The sequence below is a fragment of the Cydia pomonella genome, chromosome 10 (genome assembly GCF_033807575.1).
Source record: "Cydia pomonella isolate Wapato2018A chromosome 10, ilCydPomo1, whole genome shotgun sequence".
In the NCBI taxonomy this organism is placed as follows: Eukaryota; Metazoa; Arthropoda; class Insecta; order Lepidoptera; family Tortricidae; genus Cydia; species Cydia pomonella.
The window spans coordinates 17,515,933-17,527,918 of NC_084712.1; the positions used below are offsets into that span (position 1 = coordinate 17,515,933).

An 11,986-nucleotide genomic window follows, 5' to 3' on the forward strand; every position below is an offset into this window, starting at 1 on the left:
AATAAATTTACGACCGTTCGAGAATTATCGACTCGTAAAACGGCGCGAAGCACTTTACGCGGTTAGCCCGGTGAGGAAGCGAGACATCGCTATTGCACGAATGTAGCGATGTCCCGCTCGCATACCGGAGCGGCGTGCGGTTCCGCATACAATGTGAGCTGTTTGGAATAAGTTTATAAGCACATTAAAATTGTTAGTATCGATGTTAATTTTGAGCTTTCATGCTACCAATTTGTGTAAATGTGTGAATAAGATAAGGAGGAATTTCCTTTAAATTTAATTTTTCCGTAAAGCTCTTGGCGTGGAACAAAAACAAACATAACATAATTCATAAAATTGACAGACAACACACATTTAACTAAAACCGTAAAAACGTTAATATCACGCAAAAAACTACTTTAAACTCGCAGTTCAAAAACTGCTCCGTTTCCGCCTCCAAAGAATGGGGAAGCTTAAAATGGAAGTCATACGTAGACGTAATTTACGATAACAGTCCAACTTTGGGTATAAACTGGCGCATATTTTCAGGGTAAACAGCCTCTTTATTTTTCATTTTATTTATGCGGATTTATCCTCTACCGACCCAGTCTTAATACTCGTACAAATTACCTTCAATTTAATTTAAATCATTATTAAATGGAACAGGGCTGCTATTGTTTTGTTTCGTACGAATTTAAAAAATCGATTATCGTTTTTAGGGATAATTCCGCCTGTTATTACCTACTCATTTAAGTCCTGTCTTTGTTTGTAACATGTATTTTCCTTCGTAGTATACAACCAAGTATTTCATTATTATTATTATTTGCATGTCTCTTACAAATTCTCGGGATCACGAGTCCCGGACATTTGGAAGGCGTGCGTGGGGCCGAAGCCACCGCGTAGAGTCCCCTTGTAATAGACCACCCACATACCGACGATTATCCCTATTTGCACTATAGTAGTGCACCCAAGGACAAGCCCCAGTTAGTGTAGGACTATTGTAAGAAAAATATTATTAATGTATTGTACAAAGTACATTGTGGTTGATTCTTGTTCTGTGATTAACAAATTAGTAACCGTTGCGCATTCTAGACACATTTCTTATTTTGTATGAAGGTATACGTAGATACCTTGATTTTTGTGAAATTTGACCTTGAATAAATTGCGGTAGACAAGAGATTCTGTGACTCTTAAAGTAACTTGGAATGCCGAAATTAAGGGTGTAGACTTATTCCGAGATGAAACCGTTTATTTTATTTTCATAATATTAATATTATGAACAAACCTACCTATAATTTAAAATATAGATAGGAAACCTATTTATTAACGACATTATGACAGTGTTACTATTTTTTAAATAGATCTGTAAAAATAACAAAGCTGATCCCTTCTTAAATATCAATTCGATTCAACCGATAAAAGATTAAAGTAGACTTGGAAAGAGCGAGATTAATTAGAACGCCGCGACTCTTAACTAGTGAAAAGGCTGTTTTCTTTGGGGACTAAGAGAACTTTTCAAGCGCACCTACTAATTTAATTAAACTTTCGATATAATCGATTTCATTCATACTGACTTCGTATAAAGCGAGGAAAGCTCAAATTCCAAATTCCTTTGTCACTTTAGTGCCGTAGGTGCCTTTTTAAAGGTGATATTTGGAGTTAAGGAGTTTAATACGACTCTAATTTAAATTTAATATTTTGGAAATAGGTTTATATCATTTTATCTTGTCAGCGAGCCTATTCAAGATGACAAGCGTTTGCGGTAGCGAACAAAACGCAGATACGAGTTTATATATGAGTTCCAAACTTAAAAGAAATCGGTTGTCTTGAACAATGTCATTGTCAATTCCGGGAACAGATCGGATCAACTTTTTGTCATTTAGAACCTTGCCTTATCACTCATAACAACCGTAAGTGACATTGATGAACCAGTGGTCATTATGATGGGTGCTGTTATCTGTGTGATGTCACTTTGTAACACCGCTTGATAGAAAGTTACATACGCTGTCATTATCGCACTATCACGTGGACAACTGCGACCATCTTATCCGCACTGTTTGCACTTATAATTTACTCAACAAGAGTACAGTAAACAACTAAATGAGTTTTGGAATGTTACGTTTGTACTAAACTGTTATTAAACTTAAACAGATTTATTTAAAAATTCTAATTTTCCTAAATAATTGATCTACTCACATATGACGTCACTGACGTTTTCCGTAACATTAAGTGGCACCAAAGGAAGGAGCTAAAAATAATCTCCTTTCTCTGTATTTTCATAAGTAAGATGTTTTCTTTCCACTGTGTTGGCGATGCGCTCGTTATATCTGTACCTAGTTATGTTTTACTTATTAAAAACCATGTCATGTTAAATTAGCTTTTAATTACTTAGAGTTACGGTTGAAATTTGATTGTAGCATATCTAATGTAACCCGTTGCTATGCGCCGCCAGGCAGTCCGCTGCCGGCCGCGAGCCTAGTCACATAAGCTCTCGTGACATTTTTTTGTATTTGTGTGTTTTCCGAAATACATCTTCGTCTTAGAACCTCGGCTTTTCTTCATATGAACCCCATACAGTCAACATAGTGGTCCTTCGAACCGGATCCATGCACCGCACTCCGACCACGATTCAAACGCGTGGGTCGAAAGCGCGTCGAGCAGAAGAATTAAGGAGGCTTCTAGAAGAAGGACAAAGAATGTCTCAAAAGGGCGAGCCGAGTGAAGCACCTTATGGCCATAGTTCTACAGCCAGGTTGGAAGAAATTAAGCCAGCTTCAAGTATCCCGAAAGATGTAGTTATCACAAAAATAAGGGAGGGTAGCGCGAAGTCTGAACCAACCGCGACAGAATTACGCAAGAAAATGCTTCCTCCTTCTGCTTCGTATGTCAGCAAAGCTTCTAGCAGCAAGGACTCTAAAACTTCATCGGCTTCTAGAACAGCAAAGAAGAAACAACTTTTATTAGAAGCCGCAAAACAAAAGGCTGCCATACAGATGGAGATCATCGATAAGACTCTGGATGCTCAATTAGCAGAGCTGGACGACGAGGAACAAGATTACGGTTCACAAGTAAGTCGAAGGAGCTATTCTCGAAGTCAAGTTGCAAATTGGGTGGAAAAACAGGGTAACTTGGAACCGCAAGACGATCTGCAGCCAGCCCACGATAATGGCTTAGATTTGGGTGAGTTGCATCAGCAAGTGCCACATTTACTGCCCGAGCCCGGTCCAGCGCCACGCGCCGCCACGCCCGCGCCAGCCCCGGCGCCCGTGCCGGCCGCTCCGCTGCCGCCGCCGGATGGCACCGTCATGGCGCTCAACAATGCGATACAAGTTATGGCCGATGCTGTGAAAAACATCTCCACTGTCAATGCTCCGAATACCAGCCTGCTCAGTCGACTCAGCACGCCAAAAGATCTCCCCGAGTTCTCTGGCGATTATTTAGAATGGTTGCAGTTTAAACAAGCATACTACGAGTCCACTGAGTTATGTAAATTCACCGATAAGGAGAACCTTTGGAGGCTTAGAAAATGCTTGCGCGGAGCCGCAAAGGATGCAGTCAACGCTTTGTTCATAAGTGCCACGTCACCTGAAAAAGTCATGTCGGCGTTGGAGCTACGATATGGTAACTCTGAGTGCATCATTTCCCGCGTATTGTACGACATTAAAAAGCTTCAACCATTGCACCAAGATTACCATAAAGATATCATTACGTTCGCGTTAAAAGTTCAAAACTACGTGGAAGCAGTACGAGCAGTCGGTCAAGAGGAGCACCTACAGGGGGTAAATATAGTTTCCATAATTTTATCTAAGCTGCCGACAGTACTAATATCAAAATGGTCAGATTATAGCTTTAATTTAATCAAAGATGGTAAAAAACCTAGATTGGTCATCATGTCTGACTTTCTTAACGAAGAGGCAGTTAAAATTTCAACCACTGCAAGTACCTATATGACCACTAAAAGTGAGAGTTATAAACATAACAATAAAGACACTAACAACGCACGTAACCATACAATATTAGTGCACGGCGAAGTAAGCGATAAGAAATGTCTTTTTTGCCGAACATCTGTTCACAAGATAACAGATTGTAAACAGTTTAAACGCGCGCTGCGCAAAGTGAGGTGGCAATTCGTTAAAAAAAACGGCCTATGTTATAAATGCCTATTATCTAAACACGATCGAGAATCGTGCCGTGCGCCTGCTTGCGATAAGGACGATTGTGGCGAAGCACATCATAGACTTCTGCACTACACGGTAAACAAGATCGAGGTACCGCTTACGTCATCATCATCATCGGGCCCTTCGAGTTCTACAACATGTCCTACTACGAGTGCGTCAGCGCAGCAAGACCTCGAGTCCAAATCTGTTCCTGAGACTTTGACGCATATTAACGCAAGTGATAAAAGGGTGTTGCTGAAAGTAGTACCTATCAGTGTTCATGGACCTAATGGTGTATTTTCGACTACGGCATTGTTGGACGATGGTTCTTCAGTTAGTTTAATAAGTTCGAAATTAGCGCGGCGCGCGGGATTAAGTGGACGTGCTAGCACGTTTTGCACACACGGTGCATTTGTCGGTAGCGAATTAGTGCGCAAATCTGCCATTGTGAATGTAAACATTGCGGGTATAGACAATAAGGTGCATAATATAAGAGTGCGTAGTGTCGACGATTTGAGTGTACCGTTGCAAAGTTTATCAGTTTTAAAATGTATTAAGTATACTCACTTAAAAGATATTAAAGATAAATTATGTACTTCCGATTCAAAACCTGAGATGTTAATAGGTCAAGATAACTATCATTTAATGTTGCCTTCACAAGTTAGAGTAGGTAAATATAACGAGGGGTATGCTAGCCTCACTCCCTTGGGTTGGTGCGCTCATGGGAAGGTGTACGTGCCGCAGGGCGTCCGCCCGCCCACGCAGGTCGAGTCTAACCTTTTTATTTCAGAGACGGAGCACACGACGGATACCTCAGAGGGTCTTGATCTGTTAAGGCAGATCCACGAGGAGGTCCGCCTGTCATTCAAGGTGGACACGATGGGCGTGTCGTGCGCGCCGCGGCAGAACGCGGATGACGCGCGCGCGGTGGCCCAGCTGCAGCAGTCCGCGGAGTTGCGCGCCGGCCGCTGGCACGTCGGCCTGCCGTGGAAGGACGACCACCCATCCATGCCTGACTCGTATCCTAGCGCTCTTAAAAGGATGAAAGGTATCGAAAAGAGAATGGCCAAGGACTCTGGTTTTGCTGAAAGGTATCGGGAGCGCGTCAGTCATTTACTTCAAAATGATTACGCATCTGAACTGTCAGATACTCAGGTGAGACCCAAAACATGGTATCTGGCTCATTTTGGAGTAGATAACGTCAACAAGAAGCGTCTCCGCTTAGTCTTCGACTCGGCAAATAAGGTAAATGGCTTATGCCTAAATGATTTCTTACTTACAGGTCCCGACTTGCTGTCATCACTATTTGGTATTATGTTACGCTTTAGGGAAAACAAGATTGGAGTAACTGGTGACATCAAAGATATGTTTTTAAGGATCAAGATCCGAGTCGAAGATCAACACGCTTTACGGTTCCTATGGAGAGACAATCCTACTGACGAACTAAAAACCTATGTAATGACATCACTTCCGTTTGGGGCTAATTGCAGTCCATTTGTTAGTCAGTTTGTCAAAAACTTGAACGCGCGACGGTTCGAGTCGACTATGCCGGAAGCTGTCGATGCGATTTGTAATTCGCATTATGTAGATGACTACATAGACAGTTTTGCTGACGAAGCCTCGGCCATCAAAATGGTAAGAAACATAAGTTTTATTCACAGTGCCGGCGGTTTCGAGATAAGAAACTGGACTAGCAACAGTGTCTCAGTTTTAAATAGTCTGCCAAATCAAACCTTAGGTACAGCGGCCGTAAGGTTTAAAGTCGAACAGCAGCAAGAAGGTGAGCGTACTCTCGGGCTAATATGGTATCCAGCCGATGATAAGTTGACATTCGACTTATCATTAAAACGGATTCCCGAAAGTATTGTCAACGGTGATGAGCGTCCTACAAAGCGTCTTATGCTTAAGGTAATAATGTCGATTTTCGATGTCCTAGGATTCTTATCTCCTTTCACCATTCAGGGTCGTATTATGCTGCAGGACACCTGGCGGTTAAATGTAGACTGGAATGATTACATTCCAGACGTTATTTACAACAAGTGGCGAAAATGGATTGACCTACTTAAGGTAATTAGCGATATACGTATACCACGGTGCTATCAATCAGCTGTTCGCATTCATAATTCATCTGTGCGAGTAAGCGAGACGGCAGATCACCTGATCGAAGCATCCAATGGTACTCCGAGTGCGACGTTGCCGCAATCGACGTTCGCGTCTGGCAACGGTGCGCCTACGTCATGTGCTACGAAGCTCTACGCATCCGTAGCGGAAACTAGAAGCGCTACGCGCACGGCAGAGGTAGGTTATAATAACTTACAATTGCATGTATTTTGTGATAGTAGTACTCGGGCCATGTGTACTGTTGCTTATTGGCGTTGGGAGATAAATGGTTATATTAAAGTTGCCTTTATTGCTAGTAAATGTAAAGTTATGCCTGTTAAACCATTAACAGTACCTAAGGCCGAGTTACAAGCTGCACTGTTGGCCGCAAGGCTGGCTAATACAATAGGTAAGGAGCACAAGATAGTTCCCAAGCGGCGTTACTTTTGGTGCGACAGTTCGACTGTGTTGCACTGGGTGCGTAACAATACGCGCTCATATAAAACGTTCGAAGCGAACCGGTTGGGCGAGATTGATGAGTTATCCCGCGTAGATGAGTGGAATTATATACCTACAAAACTAAATGTAGCGGATTTAGCTACGCGGGAGACTTTCGATCACGCTCAACTAGATAAATGGTTCGCGGGTCCGAATTTTTTATATGAAGACGTATCCTTGTGGCCAAAAGATGTTATTTTATCACATTCAGACACCACGTCGCCTGAATGTGTTGCTGTCGTACAAGAGGGTTCAATCGGACTGGCTGTACCGGACCCATTGCGGTTTTCTTCTTGGTTACGCTTGAAGCGGGCCACGGCTACGGTACTAGCGTTTATCGACAGATGCAAAGGCATTCAGGGTCAAGTCGATTGCAGTACTATGGAACGAGCTGAAAGATTGCTTTTACAGTACGCACAGGCGGAGTCCTTTGGGGAAGACATCGTCACTATTAAAAACGGTAAGCCATTGCACCGCTCCAGTAGATTACTCTCTCTGTCACCGGTGTTTGATGAACATGGACTGCTGCGTGTGAGCGGCCGAATCGATGCTGTAACAGACGTACCCATTGATGTTAAGAGGCCGGTAATACTTGATGGTCGGCATCAGGTGAGTAAGTTGATTGTCCGAGACTATCACGTGAAGCTGGCGCACGGGAACCAAGAAACCATAGTTAATGAGGTAAAACAACGGTTCTGGATCTTACGTCTAAGGCCAACAGTTAAGTCCATAGCATCATCCTGTATGCTGTGCAGAATCCGCAAGTGCCAACCGCGGATTCCACGAATGGGTGACTTACCAAGGGCTCGAATGGCACACCATCAGCGGGCATTCTCGTACTGCGGTTTAGACCTGTTCGGACCGATGGAGGTCGTCGTAGGACGTCGCCGCGAAAAGAGGTATGGAGTTTTGTTCACTTGCCTGACGGTGCGCGCGATCCACATTGAGCTAGTCTCCTCTCTGACGTCGGACTCGTTGATAATGTCGCTGCGTCGGATGGCGGCCAGGCGTGGCTGGCCATCACATCTGTTCTCTGATAACGGGACAAACCTGCGCGGCGCCTGTACTGAGCTGCAGCGATCGATGCAGGAACTGAACGTTGAAGAACTGAAAAGCTACGGTGTCAACAAAGGTTTGGAGTGGACTTTTATCCCTCCCGCTAGCCCCCATTGGGGTGGGGCGTGGGAGAGGCTAATCCGTAGCGTAAAGACGTCTCTCAAAGTAATTTTAAATGAGCGTGCACCACGGGACGAAGTTTTAAGCACGCTTATGGCGGAAGTCGAAAATATAGTGAACAGTCGTCCCTTGATGCACGTCTCTGTAGAAAATGGAGGTGTAGAATCACTTACACCGAACCATTTCCTTCTTGGCACGTCGTCAAATCTGCCTACTATTGGTTCTTTTGACGGGTCTGACCTGTACCTGCGGAAACATTGGCGTACAGCTCAGCGGCTAACCGATATGTTCTGGCAGAGATGGATGAAGGCGATCCTACCCGACCTCATACCAAGAAGGAAATGGCACGAGGAAAGGAAGCCGCTGCAAGTCGGTGACCTCGTCCTTGTCGTGGACCCGAACTCTCCTCGCAACATGTGGCCAAAAGGTTTGGTCACTCAGGTGTTTGCCGGTAAGGACGGGCGCATAAGGCTGGTGGAGGTCAAGACCAGGACTGGGACTTGGCGTCGGTCTGCGGCACGCATCGCACCTATCTCTTTAGTTGATTAGTGCTGTGAACAGCACTGGGGTGGGGAGTGTTGGCGATGCGCTCGTTATATCTGTACCTAGTTATGTTTTACTTATTAAAAACCATGTCATGTTAAATTAGCTTTTAATTACTTAGAGTTACGGTTGAAATTTGATTGTAGCATATCTAATGTAACCCGTTGCTATGCGCCGCCAGGCAGTCCGCTGCCGGCCGCGAGCCTAGTCACATAAGCTCTCGTGACATTTTTTTGTATTTGTGTGTTTTCCGAAATACATCTTCGTCTTAGAACCTCGGCTTTTCTTCATATGAACCCCATACAGTCAACACACTGTGAACAAACATCCATCTTGTTTTAATACTCGTAATGCTCTACGAAATCACCATATATTATTCTTGCTTAATGAATGTTCATTCTTTGTTACAGAATGAGGGAATATGTAGAGGAAAATGAGAAAAACGACCCCCTCATACACGCGCCTGACAAGAAAAACAACCCTTGGGCCGAAAAAGGCAAGTGTGTCATCATGTAATCATAAATAGGAACTAAAATATCACCAGATTCTAAAATATACAATCACATAAAGGATGAAGAGTATAATATCACAAGGGAGTTGCTCAAGATAATCAAGGTTTTGGATGACAGTCACGAAGGACCATCGGGCCAAAGCCTTTTGATGGATTCGATTTCGTTCGTAATTTGCTTTCACCATTTCTAGTCTGTTCAGAAGAGTGTACATTTTGACTGCGAAGGATGTACTTATGAATGTTTCGTTGAAATTTAAAATGGTTGTAAATACGTTAAATTTTGTATTTCTAGTAATAGAATGTTTGGTCGGATCAATCGGTAGAGCTAACGGGGTGGCTAATAAATGAAAGTTAAAATGTAATGAGAATATAAACAAAAATTAAATGTGTTACAGCCGTGGTGTTCTGTTTTCGTATATTAAGATTTGAGAATTTATTTTAATCTCAGGTATTGGGAATAGCTTCGATGGATATTTGAGTTGAATCAGTTACCTATATTTTAATGTCAGAACCCAAGCGGTTCCATGCAAAAACAAAGCAACTTCCTCTTCCATTAATTTGTATGGAATTGCTGTGGATTCTAAACTTCACGTATGTTATGTCAACTTTTAACTGATCGTCGAAACTTTGCCATCGAAACATAGCATAAACAACATTTAAATGTGATAATTCTCTGAGCTCATGAATTTTCGCATTTAAATATATAATTATATTATATAATAATAAATCTATAGGGCATCGCATGTCACAACTTAACAAATGTTGGCGCATCACACGTTAGGAATGTTATGGTTAAAATTGGCAATAAAAGGTGTGTAGATGATGAGATCGTGTTTAAATATAGATTAGTGAAAGAAAACTAAATGTAAGGTAACTGAATAAAAACAACATAATCTTGTTCGAAACCGAAGTATTGTTAAGCTGAATTAGGATACTTTTTTATGAACACGGGTACATTCTGCAGTGCCATTATCTAAACTTAGCGATCTATCTTCTATTCTACTTTCAATACCATATTCAATATTAGGCTTTACCCCTTCGTCATTTTCCGCTTTTATATTCTACAAGTTTACTGTTTTGTTCCCCTCGTTAGGTTTGTCTACAATTTTAACGTAGCATTCGATTAGAATAGCATAATTCAAAATTAAATTGAAAATAATCTACCTAAGTCGTTGAAAGTTAATTCGATCAATGCAAACTATCGTAGTTTCCAAATAAACTTCTTCTAAATTATCTCTTAAGATTTCTCGGATGAAGACCCTGAAATGTTTTTAAAGCTAATGCTTTAAGAAAATCTCTGGGTTTATTTAAAGTGTTAGTGGGGGAACCGTCTCAGAGTCCTCGTCCTAAGTAGCACTAATCTATTCCATTTAAAAGGATTAACTAAATCCTACTTTGATTAAAATAGAAAAGTTTAAAAACTTATGCACTGTAGATAATTTAGTATAAAAATAAAAATCTAACCTTACACTAAAAAATCTCTATAAATTTTAAAATCTCTTACCCCTTTACCATATCTAGAAATGAATTACGAGAAATCATTCTGGCTGTGAGTAATTCCAGTTTGTTTAGATGCTTCACTCATCTATCAGTCAGTCAATGAATTTTTTATACGAAGAAAATGCTAACACCGACAATAATTATTCATGTTCACGATTAATTTGTCTTAGGGCTTCTACAACTCTTTAAGAAGGTCAGTATTTTTGCGTGTTGGTTGAATGAACGCAGCTAGAATTGAAACCCGTGAATGAACTTAACGAAATCAATAACAACCGCGACAAACTTAGTTTCTCTTCATCTCTAATGTTATTAGAAAAATGTACACACAAAAATGTATGATCTTTTAAAGACTGTGCTAAGTAGAAGCAACGAATATCAGGTATAGATAATGCACCACCAAATTGTAACCTAAGTCAATTTTTCATACGTACGCTAACTCGTTCTTAGCCACAACTCCCTTCTGTTCTCCTTCTGTCTCATCACTTAGTTCTCTCTTAGCTACGATAGTCTTAACTTAGGTTTAGCAAGTAATTAGTAGACCTAGGTATAAATAAGAAACAAGAGAGTTGTTTGTTAATCTAATTATACTAAAAATGCAATTCAGAAAATTAATCTTAGACATAATTAAATAAAAAAAAAGTGTAATCGTCTATATAAAAATTACATAGTTAAAATTAAGAACTTGGGATTACCTTTCGATGGCAAAGTTTCTGATTATTGTATGATTTATGTGGAATGGGAGCTATTCTCGAAATATCGGTATTCCGCTAAGTTGTTATCGTTTGTTTTAATTTATTGATTTTAATCTAAGTTTTGTGAAACCAAAGATTTCCTTGTGTGATTCAATTAGTTCTGTGATTTTGAAGATGCAATGACATTTTGATAACATCATCAGATGTCATTTGGACGTCATTGCATCGTCACTGTCACATTTTTAAGCTAAGAATAAACTTAAACAGTAATTTTTAATGGATCAATCCAAAATTTAATAACTAGATAAGGTGATATTGGAAATGATTTTTTTAGAATCAATAGGTTAAGGTATCGTATGTTATTATTAATATGTAAACAGTAATCACTGAAATAAATGAAAATCTGTACTTTTCTTGTTTTATTACTTTCCTTACATATTCCGAAGAGCTACCAGTCATAAGCAACGGAAGAAGATAGTTACAGTCAAGGCCTTAATTATAAACGCAGTATTTACCTTATTTGAATGACCTTGACTAGACTTACTTATCAGCAAACTTTGAAGTGGCAATATCTAAATTAGAGACCATTTAGAACCAACTTTCGTCCAAAATCTCCAATATTAAGATGTAACTATTATTTGAAAGATGAGATGCTAAATAGTGTCATAAATGGGAGAAAATATCTAGACAATAATAAAAACAACGTCACTTATGATATTAATTCTTTTTTTTAAATTGTGCACCATAGTTATCGTTTAGTATAGTTGGTGGTATTACGGTACCCACTTGAACAATATATCTAAAGTAATACAGATGTAATCAATTGAAAG

At 40.6% G+C, this 11,986-nt stretch overlaps 2 protein-coding genes across 3 annotated transcripts in view; both read left to right on the plus strand.

Moving 5' to 3' along the window:
• Positions 1-11,564, plus strand: part of LOC133522306 (guanine nucleotide-binding protein subunit gamma-e) — an 86,742-nt gene extending 75,178 nt beyond the window's left edge. For both annotated transcript variants that reach the window (XM_061857601.1, XM_061857600.1), the window contains exon 4: positions 8,864-11,564. In XM_061857601.1, coding sequence (XP_061713585.1) covers positions 8,864-8,969 — 106 coding nt within the window. In that variant the 3' untranslated portion in view covers positions 8,970-11,564. The remainder of the gene's footprint in view (positions 1-8,863) is intronic.
• Positions 4,356-8,831, plus strand: LOC133522297 (uncharacterized). The gene has a single exon (XM_061857579.1). It carries the CDS (start codon positions 4,752-4,754, stop codon positions 8,457-8,459), a length of 3,708 nt encoding a protein of 1,235 aa, XP_061713563.1. The 5' UTR covers positions 4,356-4,751; the 3' UTR covers positions 8,460-8,831.
• Positions 11,565-11,986: the final 422 nt, after the last annotated feature.

Bases quoted from the DNA above. Each gene is read 5' to 3' on its own strand.
- LOC133522297 (XM_061857579.1), top strand. From the start codon at position 4,752: ATGTTAATAGGTCAAGATAACTATCATTTAATGTTGCCTTCACAAGTT.